The sequence below is a fragment of the Podarcis melisellensis genome, assembly GCF_964234715.1.
Source record: "Podarcis melisellensis genome assembly, chromosome: 3".
NCBI lineage: Eukaryota > Metazoa > Chordata > Lepidosauria > Squamata > Lacertidae > Podarcis > Podarcis melisellensis.
This window is the reverse complement of record NC_138530.1, coordinates 32,091,534-32,111,742: the sequence shown is the minus strand read 5'-3', so window position 1 is coordinate 32,111,742 and position 20,209 is coordinate 32,091,534. Positions and strand designations below refer to the sequence as shown.

General features: G+C 39.4%; 1 protein-coding gene across 4 annotated transcripts in view; it reads left to right on the top strand.

The window, feature by feature from the left end:
• The window catches only part of CDC42BPA (CDC42 binding protein kinase alpha), a 165,230-nt gene that overhangs the window by 102,384 nt on the left and 42,637 nt on the right, over nt 1-20,209 (top strand). For 2 of the 4 annotated variants that reach the window (XM_081903650.1, XM_081903653.1), the window contains exons 16-22: nt 1,991-2,096; nt 4,050-4,174; nt 7,428-7,533; nt 8,325-8,473; nt 9,559-9,650; nt 11,836-11,912; nt 19,858-19,896. In XM_081903650.1, coding sequence (XP_081759776.1) covers nt 1,991-2,096; nt 4,050-4,174; nt 7,428-7,533; nt 8,325-8,473; nt 9,559-9,650; nt 11,836-11,912; nt 19,858-19,896 — 694 coding nt within the window. The remainder of the gene's footprint in view (nt 1-1,990; nt 2,097-4,049; nt 4,175-7,427; nt 7,534-8,324; nt 8,474-9,558; nt 9,651-11,835; nt 11,913-19,857; nt 19,897-20,209) is intronic. The other 2 variants (XM_081903652.1, XM_081903651.1) reach the window with 1 other exon arrangement.

Genomic DNA, 20,209 nt, shown 5'->3' with positions numbered 1-20,209 from the left:
TTTCAATTCATAGAATCTTTTTCACAGTTCAGTTGCATTTGGTATGAGACACTGCTGTCGTAGACCTTACACGATCAGGGTAAAGGGGGGATACTGATCCTTCTTTCTGTTGTATATTTGTGCAAGGTTTTTGGTCTGCGTGATGTGAGTAGGCCATGTATGTATGTATGTATGTTGTGCGAGAGATGAGAGGTTGGTACGTTCGGTTGGTTGCAGTGTGGTTTGTTTGTATGTGTGAGTGGGCGTATTGGGTCATATTAGCCATATTGCTTCACATGCCTGCTCATTCACTTTAAGCAATGGTTTGACTTAGCCTGATGTGAAAGGCAGGCCAGTATGACTGAAATCTCTTAACCATGGTGAAAGGTTAGATATAGAGTGTATTACTGAGCATTCCCTCTCCCTTGATCCATTGCCTTCAGGTCTGGTTAAGCATTACATCCACAATGAAATCTACCATGGTTATACTAACTAGATGTTAAAGATATGATGGAGAAGCATCCCCTGTTTTACCAGGGAGACCCAGCATGCTCCTTCTTGACTTGCTTTATGATGGGCATTTAAGGCCTACTGATTCTAGCAAGCTTTCAACATCTGTTATATGGCATACTTCAATAAATGTAGAGTGATAAAATAGTAGGCCACATAGAAAAGTCATAATATTTTGAAATAAATAAAACAAACTAGGGATCCAAATGGATAAAGATTTTAAATTGGGGATCGCATGATTTGTCGCTCTTGGTCGTCTTGAGAGTTATTCGGTTTGCAGTTAAATTAAAGTACATGCAGATCTGCATGCAGAGGTTTCTAGTTGGGCTGGGAAGGACTCTTGCTCAAATCCCTGGAGAGCTGTTTCTGGTCAGTGTGGACAGTATAGAACCAAAGGCCTTACTTGGTGTTAGCACCTTTCGGCATTCTAAGTCCTATGCCTCCTCCCACTTTAGACCCCTGTGACCCCTGAAAAGTCTCATTCTTCTGGGCGCTTGGAGGCCCAGCACACGTCCTGGAGAGCCTTCCTGGGAAGTACTGGGAGGAGGGCAGATTCCCTTCCATAAACTTCCCACTTACAGATTTTGGAATTAAAGTCAGTGGCTCATTCTCATCTTTGTGCCAGTTTGGGGACTGCTCCCCCGTTCTCCATAGAAGTATCTGCTCTTTGCTCTCCCATTTCTCTTCTCTAGCAATGCATTTGGCCAGGATAGGACTTTAGGGAGGGATGTATGTGTCTTGTTTTCATTTGTGGGATTCTCCAATCTGGTAACTGTACATTTGTTACTTGTGGTGATGGTTAGAAAGTGCTTGGCTTATTTTGTATCTGATAAATTGACACATGGATGTTTTCAGGTATTAGATTTTGTCATAATTAGGACCATTCTATTAACCTAATGAGAATCTTCATGCATGGGAGTTTTGCAGTTCCAGGCACCATATATGGCAACTCTTTCTTTCACTAGCTTCAGAATTGCAACGGGTTGTAAAAATGAATAAGGATATTGAATCATAATGTTTACTCTTAACTATGACTGTTTGAGATTCGTGGAAACCTTCTCACAGCATTAAAGCAAGATTGGGTGTCATCCAGAGAACTCCAGCCCTGCCTAATTTCCTTCAAAAATCAATGCAACTTTAACTTGTTCCATTGCTTCCACTGGTTTCATCCAATATGTTGTATTTGGACAATGAATAAAAGGTCAATGTTAAGTATTTTTTACAATAGAATGACAAATGCCTGCTAACTGGGACTCTGGTGTCCCACATTAAAGTGGGGTTAATTCATACTCCTAACACAGAACACATTGTCTTGTTGTCCTGAGGCAAAACAGATAATCATGTTATTCCAGTTTCAGTGGATGTGCAGATTACTCTATAATATTTTCTTAGTTACTGTATATGTCAGTCCTTAATGTTCTGCAAGATTTCTGTTGAAGCATATATTTGTACTATTTTCCATATATGCTAATGATTTATTGCATTTTGTATTATCCCTTAGCCAAAGTGAAAGAGAAGAATTTGAAACAGAGTTCAAACAGAAATATGAACGGGAGAAGATTCTCTTGACAGAGGAGAACAAAAAGCTTTCTGCTGAGCTTGATAAGGTAAGTGTTTTGTGGGTGAAATTAAAAAATTGAGCAAAGTTGAAAAATTCATAAAGGAGCATATAACTGGGAAAATGTGAATAACTTCCAATACTGATTCAAGTATAATTAATTATGTTCCCATGATGGGAGTTTAGATTTGATGATATCTCTATTCATTTCTGATTAGATCCCACAAAATTACTGAATAATATAGATTAAGATACACTGGCATGCTGATTACTTTAGGAGCCAAAAGGTAATTTCTATCTGGTAAGATGCAAAGTTAATTACAGATCCAAATTTATGCCAGAAGTATTTATGGACAACAGACCGCTTCATTAGGTGGTTCAAAAATACTAATGAAAGACAATTAAATAAGGGATCAGAATAAAATAAAATTTATCAAATGGGTGAGGGTCAAATGTGTAACAAGGAAACAAAGAGAAAAATGTGAAACTGTTTTGGACTTAGATTACACCAGGACTTTGGAATAACCCTTATATTGACATGAAAAAGCCTTGGAGAGCCTTAGCTGGAAGAAAATGATCACTATAGTCCGCTTCAGGCATTGTTCTTATGAAGGGGCAGTTATGGTGAAAGGAAGTATATTTAGCTCTCCAAACTTGTGTGGCTCCTCCTGCATGGGGAACAGAGAGCAGACTCCCTACTTCAGAAGTTTTACCCCATAAGGGGTGAGAAAAGTCATGCAACTTCAGGAATGTGGCTAACATGTAGCCCCTTCAGCTCCTTCCACCTTGTTTGTCCCTTTCATGTGAGTAGGGCCTCAGGAGGGCTTCCACCTCAGAAAATAGGAATGCAATACGGCAGAAGTAGCAAACCCATAGCCCTCCAGATATTTGATTTCCACTCCTATCTTCCCTACTATTGGCCGTGCTGGCTGGAGTCCAACAGTATTGGTAGGGCCACAAGCTGTCCAGCCCATGCACTATGGAAACATCAAAATATAGAATTCATACAAACCCCAGGAATGCATAATTGAACTAGATGGTGCTGAATTTCACTGAAATTAGAGGGCCTTCTCAGCAGTGTACTGCCTTCCCATCAGATGTCAAGGAGAAGACATCTAAAGGCAGCCCTATATTGGGAAGTTTTTAATGTTTGACATTTTATTTACAGATAGGTAGCCGTGTTGGTCTGCCATAGTCAAAGCAAAAAAAATTCCTTCCAGTAGCACCTTAAAGACCAACTAAGTTAGTTCTTGGTATGAGCTTTCGTGTGCATGCACACGAAAGCTCATACCAAGAACTAACTTAGTTGGTCTTTAAGGTGCTACTGGAAGGATTTTTGTTTTGTTTTGACATTTTATTGTGTTTTTATATGTGGTGGAAGCTACCCAGAGTGGCAGAAGGGCATAATAATAATAATAATAATAATAATAATAATAATAATAATAATTAGAAAAGGAATGTGTGCTTAAAGAGAACCTGGCAAGTAAGTGCCACAAATCAGGCATTTTTCCATTGTGAATTCTAGAATGCTTTGACTTTTTGCATTCCGCAGGCAACAATGAGACTCACCCATGCATGTGATTTGTTGACCATTGAGGAGATCCATTTGCACAATTGATACTATGGGTTGGGGTAGTTGGTTTTATATAGGTGCTTCTGGCAACATATGTCATGAGGACACAACCAGCAGAGCATAAGTACACAAAAAGGCCCTGCTGGATCAGGCCAGTGTCCCATCTAGTGCAGCATCCTGGTCTCACAGTAGCGAACCAGATGCCTATGGGAAGCCTTCACGCATGACCCAATTGCGCAAGAGCACTTGCCTGTGGTTTCCAACCACTGGTATTCAGAAGCATACCTCCTCAGGCTGCGTAGGCAGAACCTGTGCCATTGCTTCTCTCTCTCTTTAAATAGTGGTGCACACTTATGGATTCTAAAAGTTCACAAGAAACACAAGAAAAGCCATCCAAGATCATACCTCTTGTCTTTAAAATCTATTCAGCTTACAGCCATGTATGAGAGACTAAGTATGAGCAACCGGCAACTGGAAGAAGAGATGAGAGATCTTGCTGACAAAAAAGAATCTGTAGCGCACTGGGAAGCCCAGATCACGGAGATCATCCAGTGGTAAGAACCTTCTTCTAATCCCGTCTGCCACTGTGCCTCATGCAACAAGGCACGTTCTGTTTTGGACAAACAGAATTTAATTCTTCAGTCCCCTGGTGTTCTGTTTCCAAGCTTCAGAAAACTCGACTCTTTTCAGGACTGTAAACCACCACAGGGTATAGTTGTTGGATTTCCAAATACAAATAACAACTAGCAGAAATCTAAGTAGCTTCATATATGGTAGAATAAAAGGTGGTGGTGGAAGGTTGTTGGTTTTTGTTTTTAGTCACAGAATTGGCATATTATCCTTCTTTATTGGTATCCTATAAATTAAATTCAAAACACAAAATATAAAATATAAAAAATGAATCTTGTGGCAACTTAAAAACTACCAAATCTGTAAGCTTTCTAGGACTGCAGCTCACTTATTCATATATATTAAGAGGCTGCCCCTTTGAAAATTGCTACAGAATGAAAAGTAGCCTTCAAGTTTCTAATAGTAATAGTTTCTAATATTCCCTTCTATCGTACTGACAAAACTCAATCCCCCGTCTTTTGCAGTGCTCTGAAATAAAGATGCAGGCATGGGTTTAAACTGTTAGTGGGTAAAACAATTTTTTGCAGTGATTTGTTTTTCCATTTTTGGACCATTTGTAAAATGTAACTCTGAAAACAATCTGTACCTAAACATTTCCACAGATCATTTACACTGATTAATGTTAGTGTCTTGTGGCAGTATCATTTTTTAAATGTTTGTGTCCTTTTTATCTGCTTTCATAGCAGCTGTATAATTTAATTTTGTATTAAGTAAAAATGGATAAACATAGTCTTTTTAGGGAAGCCTTGTTAGCTAGACAGTGCTTTCACATCCAGTATAACTTTACTGTCCATATTTAGGCATAGCTCTGGCTTTTGAGTATGGTTAGTCAATGCACGTTGGGCTCTGAAACACTGGATGTGGTCCAAGCAATGTAGTTCACTTCATGAATGTACATAATTCAAACTCAAGGATCAGGGTCCATTTTTCACCCTTAAAGGTCTGGTTTTACAGAAGCAAGAATAAAGAATCAAAGCTGGATGATTTATAGTACTTCTTTGTCATAAACAAAAGTCTCTCATGCAAGCCGGGTGAGGGGAACACAGTAAAGCAAATATGTTTATATATTTTCTCTCACTGACTGGAAATTAAGTGGTTATGTGTTCAGGTACTTCCCTAGCAGAAAGGTGAAATTTAGTACACATAGAATCCAATGTACCTTGAATATTACAAAAGCCTGAAGTATGGTCTGTTGGACCTGTCAAAACTCAGGATATGAAATTAATTCTCCAACTGATCCTGCTACTTATTATTATGAAATATATTGGTGTTGGGTTGTTTGTTTGATGGTTTGTTTGTTTTTGCCACATGCAATTCAAAGCAACTTACAAGAAAAGAAAACACATCCATGCAAACATTAAAACCAGGGCAGGAGAAATTGAGACAGCCCTATGGTTGCCATGGAGATTGTGAAATCCCATGCAAAAGCAGTAGACAGAGCCTCAGTGTGAATGTTCAGTCTCTCCCAAAACTACTTTCGTCAGAGAAGTTTGTGGGCAGCAGTTACAACCACTGCTATTTTTCTAGAAAAAGGGGTACAGGAACTATGATCGCCTCTCTTGCTCTCTTATAATGGCAATGGAACCCACCTTAGAGGTGCCGGAACTGAGTTCCCGCTGAAAGAAAGCTCTGGTTACAACAATGGTATCCCCAGTCTGACCTGGCAACAGATGGCAGTCCCAACCCCAAGGTGGAAGGGTTCCCAAGTGGGGTTAATGGAATCATTTTGAATCACAGAAACTCCCTACACCCACAGTCTGAGGTGATGCTGTGCCACATCAATTAGTTCAGCTGTACCCAGCTCACCCACCTAGGTCTCAGCAATACTCCAGATCGGTTCCATTCATGTTCAGATCAAGGATGAGGGTGGTCTGTCTATGAACTGACCTGGCACCAAACAACAAGCATGGAGAAAATTAGGAAGATTTTCCGAGCACACTGAGCCTGGCACTGCCATTCCTGCAGGAATGCAGCCTAGCTCTACACAATGCAAATGAACTGCACAAATGGCATATTGCAACTTATTGCCACCTACTGGTTGCTAAAGATACATACAGCTTTTGCACAGATCTCAATACCAAGTTTCCTATTTGTGATTTTTGTGTGCAGGAAAGATTTGGGCCTTTCGTTGCCTGTCATACAACAATTTTGCAATGAAATGGTCCGTCCAGTTGAAAGCAGATGGAATGGTGGTGTAATTAAACACCTTCCTGGAACTGTTTCACACGTGGCTTTTCCTACACAGACAGCTTCTCCATGTAGGAAAAGGCATGTGCACCCTCATGTGTGAAAAATGCATAAATATGTGGGTTGCTACAATTACAGTACATGTGCTCAAAGGAGCATGTCTGTGATTTTGGCTATGATTCTAAACATCTGGCCTTCATTACAGCTATGCTAATTCCATGCCAATTGCTGCCATCATTCACACATTTATTCAGCATTCACAACCTGAATGCTTAGAAAAACTGTAAGCATCATGATTTCCTGAAAAATATATATATGTATTATTCAGCTGTGTCCCCCTCATTATAATTATAATAAAAAACGGAATTCATTTATTCATTTACTTTAAAACAACTACTCATTGTCAGCTTTTGGAGAGCCACAGTGGTGTAATGATTAGAGTGTTAGACTATGGCCTGGGAGACCAGGGTTTGAATTGGTATTCAGCCATGAAGCTCTCTGGGTGACTCACTCCCAGGCTAACCTACCTCGCAAGGTTGTTGTGAGAATAAAACGGGGAGAGGAGAACCATGTACCCACCTCAAGCTATTTGGAGGAAAGATGGGATATAAACACAATAAATGAAATGAGAGTATTACATTATATGCAATGGTCACCATCTGCCCGTTTACACTTGTGCACCACTGAAATGAATGGGAGCAGTACAAGACCATGGAGTGTTATGTCCTTTGATGCCTATTTTTAAGAAATGTTAAGGATTCAGTTCCACAGTACCCAAGAAAACTTGAGAGGCATCACGTGGGTTGTTTCTGCTTGCAGCTTAACTAATTGGGCTTTATTGTTCTAGAATTATGATTGATTTTATGAAATACTCGTTCTGGCTGTTTCTCAACATCCTCATTATCTCTCTAACTTAAATGTCAAAATAGAGCAAAAGGTTAGCCTTTGCTTTTGCCAAAGTTCTTACATCTTATTTCACTGCTTGACTAGGGTAAGCGATGAAAAGGATGCCCGAGGCTATCTCCAGGCCTTAGCCTCCAAAATGACTGAAGAACTAGAGGCCCTGAGGAACTCCAGTTTGGGGGCCAGAGCAACAGTAAGAAATCATTAAGTGTATTTTTTAAAAGATTTCCTGTGCCATCAAATAAATGCTTAGTGTGAGTTATATTAGCTACCAGTTACAGCAGATGAATCTTGAAAGGTGTTCCAGAGAGCTGTCTAGTCCTGTTAGCTGGGCGAGTTTCAGTTAGTAAGGCTTGAGGATGCAGGCAAGGTGCTTCAATCGGTCAGGGCAACCATTTGCCCTCTGGACTCTTGCCCCTCTTGGCTGATGAAAACTGGCCGGGACAGGACAGCTGGCTTGGCCAGGAAGGTGATTAATACCTCCTTCTGGGGTCCTCCTCCAACTCTGCAATTCTTTGATCATCCATTTATTTCTATAGTAATTTTAATCTGTTCACAAGGTAGTGTATATAAAAACAGTTATTTCAACATTACATTTAAATAATCAAACTGACTAAAATCACTGTTGGGAACAATAGTCCCCATTCCATGACATCCCAGTTTAAACTGTAAAGGTTGTATTTATTAAAGCTTGTTTAAAGGAGGTCAGAGAGGGCATGGAAACTTTCTCTGTGATAGATTCATCCCCATCTCCACGCCCCATGAATAAATATTTAATTGTTGCTAATGTATTCTGTAGCATAAATGGAATATATCATAAAACTACTATTGCCTATAAAAGAATAAGATAGCAGAACTCCTTTTTTTCTTACTTGGATCAAAGAAAGATAATGTATTTGGGGCATTGCCAGAACTCTTTTGGAAGACCATAAGATTGAAATGTAACAAATGCCTTAAATAAAAGGAAATGGCTTTTCTTTTTAGGACATGCCCTGGAAGATGCGGCGTTTTGCAAAACTGGATATGTCTGCAAGGTTAGAGCTACAGTCAGCCCTTGATGCAGAAATACGAGCCAAACAAGCCATTCAAGAGGAGTTAAATAAAGTTAAAGCTTGCAATATTGCAACAGAATGGTAAGAATTGGTGGTTCTAATGTTCTAGCTTGCAAAGACTTTTCTACAAAAGACATACTGATAAGTCCTAAAATATATTGTCTGTCAAACTATAATCCTACAATTATTCATGGCAGCCTGACTTAAAAGCAAAAGTTATCCTTCTATAATTTGTAGTTGAATCATTACTGGAAAATCTGTGCTTTTTTTAAGGTGCTTCAAAGATCTTTGTGGAAAATAAAATTTATGTTGCATTTTACAACCTTAAAAACGCAATAAACTGCATTCCTCTGCTAGTTTACCACGATTGGCTTATGGATTCTGAAGAATGATCTTTTTCCATCACAATCCATTTTGTTGACTTAAGAAATTCAATGATCGAGGGAGATGATTGAAGACAGATAATTTCGAGTAAATTGACTGCTCCAGGTCATATGATTTATATAAAATTCTTGTTGCAGGCAAGACTTTTTAGTTGCCTCTGAAAACTAAAAGTAGCAGCAAGAGTCCAGCTAAGTAGCAGCATGAATTCTGTTCAGTTTCCCCCATAGCAGAATTCAGCAATGAAACTGGCATGAAACGTATTCTGTGACTGCTAACATAATAGCTGTTTTAATAGTAATACCCGAAAAGCAAGACCCAAATAGCTATTTTTCATAAAGGGGTGATGGCCAACTCGAGCTTCAATTAATGCATTTTTGAAAGGTAGCCAAAGGCTTAACAAGCCAGTATTAGACTAGAATTTCCAGAATTAGTTACTGGAGTTGTATATTGGAACATGGAAATGGCCACCAAAAATAATCAGTGTTGTATTTTAAAATAGAGATCATTTATTCCCATGCCTGCTGCTCATACTGTTTTTCATAAACAGAGACTAGAGCCAACTCAAAGGATATTCAGAGACAATCACTAATTCCTTTCTCAAGGTTCCTTGCTACAGTAGCACTCACTTCCATGTTTTGTGTTATACCTCTGACAGTGTGACGTGGCTGACATTGATCTTGACTGAACAGTGCTGAAAAAATATGTTCAAAGTAACGATTAAATAACATGGCCCTTACTAATTGGATCTCTCTCTATCTCTCTCTCTTTTTATTTGTATAAAGCAAACTACAGGAATCTGACAAGAAGAACTCTGACCTATTGTCAGAAATAGAGAGACTGAAAAAAGAGACAGAAGAACTCCGATCAGAAAAGGGTACGAGAATTGGTGTCCAAATAAAGGAAGGCAAAACCCACTCCACAGCAGTTGGGTATATCTTATCAAATAAGAATGGCGTCTTAGAGTGTGCTGACAGAATATGGACTCTGGCTTCTAAGATACCATCATAGCTCTTACATGATAAGATGTACCCACAGCTGGTATAAAAATACAGAAGCACAGTTGTCTTGGTTCATAAAGTCTTTCTTCCAAATCCTTTTGTTTTTGTACTATACAGCAGTTGATCACTAATAGAAAGTTGCTGACATAATGAGTAGTTACAACTCAGATATTTTATGTATCGTATGGTGAAGAAATCATTTAAAATGTGCCAATTCTTTTGATTTAAGCCACAAGCCACCTAGAGTAGTCTTATAGAGTGGGAAAATAAATTATAAATTATTTTCTCAAAAATAAATGTCTTATCGATTGCTCCTACAATCATTCTGTTTGTTTGTTTGTTTGTTTACTTTGCTCTTTATTGTTTACCAGTGCCATTCTGGGTCACACCCAGTGTTTTTTTCTGTTGGCACAGAGTACCGCCACCTCTTTTCCCCCAGCCACCATCTTGCCGCCACCGCTTGCCTGCCTCCCCCGATTCACTTGTGCCTCTCTCCCCACACACCTTTGCCGCTTGCTCCTCTTCCATTGCTGCTGTTTCCTGCGGCTGCAGGCACAGGCTCCCAGAGGTGCTTTGCCACGACCCTTATGATTGCCAAAGTGCCTTCCAGGAAGGTGCCTGGCGATCATAAAAGTCGCGTCCAAGCAGAGACGCTTTGGTGCGACTTTTACGATTGTCAGGCACTTCCCTGGAAAGTGGTTTGGCAATTGTAAGGGTTGCACCAAAGTGCCTCTGGGAGGCTGTGCCTTCCACAGGAAGCAACAGCGACAGAGGAGGAAGCAGCAAACGTGGGGGGGGAGAGCGGGGGGAGCAAGCAGGATGTTGGTGGTGTGTACTGGCACCTATTTTTCATCAAAAAAAAAACCCCTCACTGGTTACAACTTAAACAATACCACAATCAGGGGCCGAACATTAAGATAGAAAAAGTTGATTCCTTCATGTACTATCATCCTATTCATTTTAATTGTTGTGCTTTTGCCCCATTTATGATGGTGAGTTTTCATGATCAAAATATGTGTTTACTTAGCTGAGTTATTACGCATACATCTGATTTAAGCCCACGGGTGCTTCTTATTAGCTGCTCTTTCAAAAGGGCACAGTGAAGTCCTTGTGACAAATCAGTAGTAGGGTAGAATACAGTACTGTTTGGATAGCTTCATAGTGGGGAATCTCCTCTGAAAAACTGTCCATGGAACACTAGTTGCACTGAACAAATGCTTCACTCAGTTTAAATTTAAAACCACCCAAGAAAAAGCCCAGGAAGTTATATTTGTTGGAGGAGCAGATAGAAGGGAATCCCTTTAATGGTAGAGTGTGGTAAGAACTGCATTTGTAAACGGAGAGATAAGCGGGCCAAACCAATATAGCTCCGTGAATCTGTAAACTTAACCTTACTCTGTCTTAGGTTGGATCTAGACACATCAAAAGAAGTGATTCAGTTAAACTCGTTGTAAACTCATACAGGGAAATCCGGTAGGGAAAGACAGTCCCTCCAGAATGCCATCTGGTGTCACAGTGTTATATCGCATATACAATGCATATAAAACACTTTTTCTTTACTAGTCTAGCTGAGTCCTTAGTTATACAATCTGATCCTTTAAAAAAACTGTTTCAACTGCCACGGTACTAGTGGTTTTTTTTGCTGCTGCAGGGGCCAGAATTTTGTAAGCCGTGGTACAGCAGCTCTTGATATATAAGGCCAGAGAATAGTTCTCAGATGCAATGAGGTTTACCAGTTGTGCACTTGCACCAGTACTGGAAATCTCCATTGTATCCAGAGGATAGCTCTAAGAACTTTAAGTACAATGGTTGTAAGTATGAGAATTAGAAAAAGATGCTAATAAATTAATATGCAAACTTAATTATTTTAAGATCTTGTTGCAAATGACATGATGTTGTACTTTGGAGTGTTACAGCTCTGCTTCCTTTTTCTTTTCCTGAGCTGTGGAGCAAGCTGGTGCATTTTGGAGTAGCAACAGAGATAACTCAAGAAGGACAACCCGTAGACAATGACCCAGTTGGCCATTTTCTATAGGTTAAAGACTTGCTGCTGTTTTCTAGGTGTAAAGCACCAAGACTCACAGAATTCTTTCTTGGCATTTTTGAATGCGCCTACCTCTGCTCTGGATCAATTTGAAGTAAGTAAACAGCTGATGTATTATATATTTTGATGTCATATGCATATTTGGTTTGTGGTCACTACTGCTTTGAAATAATAACTGCACTTATGTGTTGGGGGGAAATTCACCATGCAAGCCTATCATGTCTATTCAGAAGCAAGTCACCTTGAGTTCAGTGATGCATGCTCCTGTGTAAATGTATATAGCATTGCAGCCTTGGATCTCTAAGGAACGTGTATTATTTGTCTTATAGTTAGGTTTTGATACTGTGTTGTATTTTATTGCATTATTGCCATGCATTTCTATAGGGACCTTTTAATTGCAACTCCCATATGTTCAAATCAGAAATTTACTTCAGACATGTAGTAAAGCAGAAACCCTCCAGATTCTGTTATTTTCTAAGATAATTTATTTTAGGCATTTATTTTCACGTCTCTGATTTTTCAAAATAATTAGGTTGCTGATTTCATAGAAAGCAGGGGACATATCTTAAAATAGAAATGAAAAGTATTGTGGATTCCATTATCTTCCTTGTTCAAATAAAGTAAGAGCCCTATTATGTAAAACACTTAGGTACAAATCTTACTTTTAACAATATTTCTGTCTCATTCTATTATGAATGGAAAATACAGAACAGAATAGTTTCATAAAATACTGCGACCTCTTGTCTCCCTTTGTTTTCTGAACTGCTTCCTTAGCACAGATGAGATTAGAAAAACAAGACAAAGTGCAAGATAATAGATTGTGTCTAAGCAACCTGCAAAATTTCACCCAAATGCCCCTTCACTTTAGGAACTGCATGCAAGGATAGCATTGCTTTGTCCTGTTTAAGGATGATAGTGCTTTTGTGACACCAGCAAGTGTGACACCTCTTCTTAGGCTTCTTTATATTCTTAGCACTCAGCAATCTACACACTTTACATTTAAGGATGCCGTGCTTAAAATGTTTAGAAAACTCAGGACAGAGCAACAAAATAACCAGACCGTACAATAGTGATGGGATAAAATCAGGCCAAATCTTTATTGACACCAGCAGGCGGGGCAAGGGTTGGCATGGCATTGGGTCCCAGGATCAGTTCATCATTCCACAAGCCGCATGTTGATGGAATGGATCTGCTGGGTTAGGATCGCTCCAAGCCTGTACGACAGGAATCAGCCAGTGTTGAATCTTGCTGTGGTGCAAGCCAAGCAAGCAAGGTCTCACTGGCGGACCAGAGTGCAGATTCCAAACAGGCAGATACCAAACCCACACTTGGGTTTGCCATGGTCAATCCTCCCCCTCGGGCCCCTTGTGGGGGGGCCCCTATACAATGTTGATCCTGACCAATGCCATTTCCACCCTCATACAAACAACATTCTTCCACCTAACAAAGGAAAGCCATAATTTCACCGAGGGAAAGGCAAAAAAAAAAGCCAACCAAGTGCCAATCACGTTGAGAGAGAGAGAAATTCCTTTCCTGTCCAAAATTGCTCAGTTAAGGTGCTAACCCGAGGGTGGATGGGCAGAAAGCTCTCAAAGCAAAATGACTGAGCTCCAGGGGAAGCAGCGTTAGGCTTTCCCCTCCCTTCTGCAGCAAGGGCTCATGGGACAGCTTTTTCCCATGAGCCCATCACACAGAGAAGATACTGGGCAAAACCTTGCCCAGTATTTTGCTGCAATCTATGGGCCAAAGCGCCTCCGGTCAAGGCGTCCAGTGCTTATTGGGCATGAAACAGGGCTTGTAAGCACAACTGAGAAATAGAACTCAATTTGAGGAAGAAAGAGACACATTGGCCAAGATCACATGTTATATTCAGCCAAACCATGCTAAGCACAAATTGATCAGTCATAGTTTGGTTTAGTATGTTGTCCCAACCTGAGCTTATGGTTTAGCTCTCTCCAGGCAAGCCATGAGCTGTAACCAAGATTTGTTCTATGGTTTACACATTGTGCTTTATCACTATTGGGCGGATACCTTACTAACATGACCACAGCAATGTACTATAGCTGAAGCAAAGGGAACTGAGTAAAGGCAGGGACCTGGGATCTAAACACAGATGAGATTATGGACTGCAGTGAAGGTCCCAATTGATTGAGGGGGTGGGGAAGCAAGGGCAAATGGAAGAAAAATTGGAGCTGGAAAAGGAAGCTGTTGCTGTCACTTGCCCAGTCACACAGATGTAGCCCATCTTTATGGCCACAGACATTTTGTTAGTTTGGATAGTAAAATCCTGCCACTAAGAAATTGTGACAATTAATGGCACATTCCACATCTGCATAATTCTCCTAAAGGTACAGCAAACCTAAAGAGTCCATATTGTTCCAACAATCCTGTGTTCCCTTGCACTGTCTTTAATATAATTAAACTACTATGTAATATTAGTAGAATAATAGTCAGTTAACAAAAGCTGTTCAAGTGGTATACTAAAAAATAATAATATGTAAATCATTTGGAATCTTTCTTCACTTGATTTCTCAACAGTATGGCGGTGCTGGTTATTTTCACAAAACAGAAGTTTTCATCTATCTGTTTCTGTTTCTTTACTGCTCTATACGTTAAAATAGGATTCCTTTTCTTCTTCATCATCCTCATTGATTGATTTTATGGATGACGTAAGTCAAACCAGCAAATTCTTCAGTAGAAATCAGATTGATTTGGCAAATTTGAATAGTAATGCAGTCACTTTAACAAGCCGTGCCATCAAGAGTATGAAAATCTACAGTAGGTTTTAGTGCTCCTGATACGTTTAAATCCTGAGTATTTATCAATATAGTTCTTTTTTAATGGCATGCATTTGTGTATGTGTCTGTTGCTTTGTTTTGCTATGAGAAGGAGCTGAGATGCCTCACACTCACTCTGCCCTAATATTTTCTACATTGTTATTGATATTGTTTGGTCAGAAGTTGACCTTTAAAATATATTGCTGCAATTTGGTTTTTGTTTTGGGTGAGTGTAAGTGTATTATCTTCCTTTGCTTTGTGGCTGTTTTCTTTCCTCTGCTCAGTTTCTTACCCTTCATATCAGTGATTTCTGCAGACTTTTTGAATTTCAGATGGCAACTAAGCATTATGATTCTTAACACCATCCATTTTTATTTTACTTTTTAATATTGGAGATTGACAAAATTATTAACCTAACTGATTTTATACCAGCTAATGGATGTTTTTCAAATTGACTGCATTATTTTATTGCAAGGATTTTTGTAGTGGATCAATAAATTAAAGACTAGGAATGTTGTAATCCCAGCTCCTTTTGAAAAAAACATTAAATACAACCATGTGGTAGAAAAAATATTCTTACCACTGAATATGGGAGTCCATAGAGAATGGTGATGTAAAGAGGGTGCAGTGAATACTCATATTCTGATAAAAAATGTTTCACAAGTATACATCCAGTTATTGTGTGAGTAGTACTGTGCTCTAGTGCTTGTTATGTCATCATTGTGCTTGTGATTTTCACCATTGAAGTATTTGACAACTATCTGAGTTAACAAGGAGCAAAAAAGAATTTGTCTTTTAAAATGGACTTGAGAGTTCAGCAGTGCACTTTTCTGTCCTATTTACAGATTTAGGGTTTTATCCAACTAGGTCATACTTAGAGAAGACCTGTGGAAATCAGTGGACATCAGTTAATCCTGACTAATTTAAGTGCATTGATTTGATTTCTCTGGATCAACTCTTGACTTAGTAGGATACAAACCTAGATTGGATTTTTATCTTCACTACATTTCAAAGGCACTCTGATTCAACAGGGCTTAGAGGATTGCAAGCTATATAAAGTAGACCTTTTGGGTAAAAATGATAGATAAGGTCTAGATACAAAACAGAGCTTCAAAACCTCTATTTTACATGAGTGTAAGAAAGGTTTTTGTTTTCTGTTGCTTACCATTTGTTTCTGAACGGTATCCTACTTGCCTTCATTATAAGTGCTTGTTTAATTGATTTCAACTATAGTAACAGCATTGTGCATATATTTGCACATTATTACACAACAATAGTTCTATGTTCACAGTAGCTTAACTAATTTGCCCAAGCACACTGATGAAATCTACCACACAACTTGAGTTTTCAGAAGATTGTAGCTGCTGAAGAGTTAGCTAATTGAGATATTGGCCCTGTTAACACATCACGCTAAGCCAAACCTTGGCATAGCATGAACAAACAAGTATGTGGAAAGGAGATCACGGCTGCTTTTCACCTCCTCAGGTATTTTGTTGCTGTGTTTCTCTAAGCTAAGCTGTAATTTAGCTTAGCATGCTTGTGGTTTAGCTCTCTCCTGGCAAATGTTGAGCTGCAACCAAGGTTTGTCCTGCACCTTTTACTCATTTGTGCTAAGCTATGGTCTGGCTCAGAGTTACGTGCAAACAAGGGCACTGACTAGCGGGATGTTTCCTTCATATGCATGCTGCAATCATAAAATGGAAATTGATTTGTGCTGATTTCAAGAATTGGGGTGCATTGTCTGCTTATATTAAGAGGCTCTTGGTAGTAAATCCATTTAAAGGGGGCTGTAGATGAATAGTCAGTGGATTTGTGCATCATGGTAATGCTAGATTTCTACCCGCTTCAGACAAACTGCTTACTGTGAAGGAGAAGTCTCCACATACTGAGATTTAAAACAACCCCTTTATTAATAATAGAATTCTCGTCTCCTGGCTGTTACAGGCTCCCCCAGATCACAGATCCCTTCTTCGAAGTCAGTCTCTGATTTCGCTTCTCCTGGTGCCCACTCATCAGTACCCAGCCACCACCCTTCAGTGTCCAGCCAGTCCCTGGCAATAGCTAACTGTAGCCAAGCTAACTCCAGCTGGGTAAAGTCACCACAGCTATTGAAAGGCGCTTCAAGCCACAGAGGTCACTTTACCTGATTCTTTTGAGGGAGCACCGCCCCATCTTTGTTACCTTTCCATTTGTTCTGTTACACACAATACACAAGTTTGTGTTTTTCCCAGGCAAATAATTTATATACTTAAACAAAACTATGAACAATTGCAGCTTACTTTAATTAGGCTAACAAGGAAACATATAATTTTTCTATTTTTACTAGGGAAAGATAAGTGTCTAGGTTCGCAGCTGCACTTCACAGTAGACTGCAGATGGAAGGAGAACAAATATTCCACTGTGAAAATGAGTCATTGGTGCTGTTGCATTACATTTTGTCTCCTTCCAGAGGTAGCTCACTGACGACCTGCTGCACAGTTAGCCCATGTTCTTCAAGAACATTCTAAGTTATGCTTTACTTCAAATAAACTTTTTCCTTCATTGTAGTTTTCTGAAAATACTAAGTGACCCTGTCCATTCCCAGTTATAAAGAATGTTGTGCTGTTTGAATTTAGGTTTCCCCCATTCCCCTCCACCGCAAGGTGCAGGTGTAATATGAAGAAGGGGCTAGAATGATTCGATTATTTCCAGAATTAGAACTTGCATTTCACGAGGACCTTGCTGTTACATTCTCCATACTTCCCATATCATTCATGACCAGGAGTAGGTTTCTAGATTATCGTTGGTGACAGCAGCACAAGTTCACTAAGTTTGCTTTTTCAAAAAGATGTGCATTTTGTCATTATTCCATAATTCAATACAATTAAATAAATAAAATTGGTTCAGTGCAGTTCAATGCAAGTATCAAAATATCTAGAATTGGAAAGATTCCTCCCAAACGATTCCCCCTTCCCTAGTCAGATACCCACCAACTCAGCCTCAATAGTTCTTGGGTCTATCAATATGTCCATGCACACATATACGGTCATATAGAACCATCATCCTTCACTCTTGCCCTACAAATATATCACAGTAAGCAGAAGTCCTCAGACTGCTGATTTCATACTTTGGATACAGTAAGGTCAAATTCATTTAAGAAGAAAAAAAGGAAGCCAAGAAGGTATGCAGTAATCATTGAAGACTGTCCTTGGAATGAAAGTTACATTAATAGAAGAGTCCTGGGGTGTCTTGAGCTGAGATCCCCTCATTAGAAAGGGAAATTTGAACTAGCGTAGATTTTTATAAATTTAAGATGCTTTCCATCATGTTCTATAAGAAAGAATAGTAGGGCAAGAAAAGTAAAATGTTTCTCAACCATCAGTAGGTTTATGATCATATTACAAAGTTTATGCTCCTGTTGTAAAACTGCCAGATTATCGTTAACATTTTTAAGCAGTGCTAATTTTTAACAGTGGCTGTCTTCACTTTGCCCCAACCACTCCAATATGATTCTATTAACAAGGGTAGCAGATACAGTTAAGTTGCCCTCTATTATAGGATTTTAAAAATATGTTCTAAATGCCCTCTCTGTTTTTTAAAAAAACTGTTGAAAGCAAAGTTCATAAATCCACCTGATTTGAAAATACACCTTCTGGGGGGCTGGGGCTGCTTCTTTTGAGACAATGCCTGCATTTCCTCCTCCTTTGACACCTCGGACTGTGCCATGGTGCTCCCTCTTTCTACCACCATTGAAGGGTGGTATTCTGTGGTCCCGCCTCCTCCCTCTGAGCCAAGGTGGAGGGAGCCTGAAAAACTTTGAGGAAGATTTTCAACAGAAGGGCCCAGCTCCAAGTTGGGGGCTTGAGTGGGAGAGCTCTGATTCATGGCCTCTTCCTTGCACTCATGGTCCTCACCAGAGTCCTCAGGGTGGGCCATGACACTTAGCTTCATGGCTTAACAGGAATTTTAACCTCTGACTCTCCTGCCCTACACCATCCTGACTCTCGGTAGCAATATAATATTAAAAAAATATATTATTTTATTTTATTTTTTATCATTAGACCATTAAAATGTTGAAATGTTTTTATGGTTCAGTTTTCAGTTAGTTCCCCATTATTACCTTTATTTGCAAAGAATTACTGCCTTGTCTTCCATAGGTGAGGAAGGCAGAGCTATTTCCTAGTAATTGCATACATCCTTGTGTATCCATCTTTCCTTCTTGATCAAGTTAAAGATAGATAGCAAAAAAGTTGGAAGGAACTGAAGAGCCTCCCTTCCTTCCTACTTTAGCAGTACCTTATGGCACATTTTGTGGGGGGGTGGGGAGAAGGGGCAGCGTAGTTCGTATGCTGGCAGCCCTATCATTTACAGACTTGGCTTAGGGGACCCCTAAATGTGAATATACAGTCATGTGTCATAAAACTTTCATTACTGGTAAGTAACGGTATTCCTTGTGTTCCTGAGTTGATTTCTTCTCACATGGAGTCAGATCATGCTCAGTCATTTCTATTGCCTTGCAGATGTAGTCTTGCCACAATGAACTTTCTATATAGCCTCTAGGTCAAGCCTACACAGCTGCCAAATGTAACCTATTCAGCTATATATCACTGGCCACTGAGAAACCTGGAAGGCCTTAAATTGCAAAACTGTGGGATTGCCAAGACATAGCAAGCCATAATGTATAGTTAATTTAGCAGGTCACAAATTATTCAAGCCTATGCCAAATGACCTTTTTATCAGTCTGAGTTGAAAGACTTTGAGCATTTCTAAGGATTTGAGCACTTATTAGGAAAGGTTCGTAGCTGCATTGTAAGCAGAACACTTTTGGCGCTCACATGAAGATCATGATTTGCTTTGGGGAGAAGTTCTCTCAATGACAGTAGTGGAGAGGAATTGCATCACAGAGGAAAGGGGTTAAATTGCCTCTCTCTGCCTGATAAAAACCTGATAATTATCACTCTTCCCCAGCTGATGTTATTCACCTTTTCAAAAAAAAGTCATGTTAAATACAAAGATACATTTAACTAACTTTCTGTTTAGTTTGGCCCTTAAAATAGTTGTGAGAGAGGTGGCTGTTATGAACATGCAAGTTTGAAAAATTGTTCTCCTGTATTTAGTTCTTTTGTTTTCCTTTTAAAAAAGAATTCCCTATTACATGTCTCTGTCCTCACAATTCAAAGTATTGTACATATTACTGTATGTGTCTTGTGATGGAAATTTGGATCTGGATTATGTGCCTTTCTGTTTCGTTCTGTTAACAGTCTCCTCCTTTCTCTGTTAAAGCGCTCTCCTTCCTGTATTCCAGCTCACAAAGGCAGACGTGTAAGAGGATGTCTTGCTGTGTGTGGCCTTTTAGTTTTGCCTATGATGCACATGCTTTTTCCTTTGTTTAATGTAGACCATTTTTGTTGATGCTGTTTATGCCTTGCATATTTATCCTGCTGCTTGTCTTGTGCTACTGCTGCTCCTATACTTTCATTGCATTCAATACTGTTTAAGTAAAAGTTCTGGAGAATGTGTGTGGCGTTTCCGTTTTTTAATGTTGCACTCTTGGCACTCGAATGTCACAGAAACAAAAGATGACGGCAAACAGGAGTCGTTAAAACTAATTAGGTTGCAGTGCATGATTATAAAC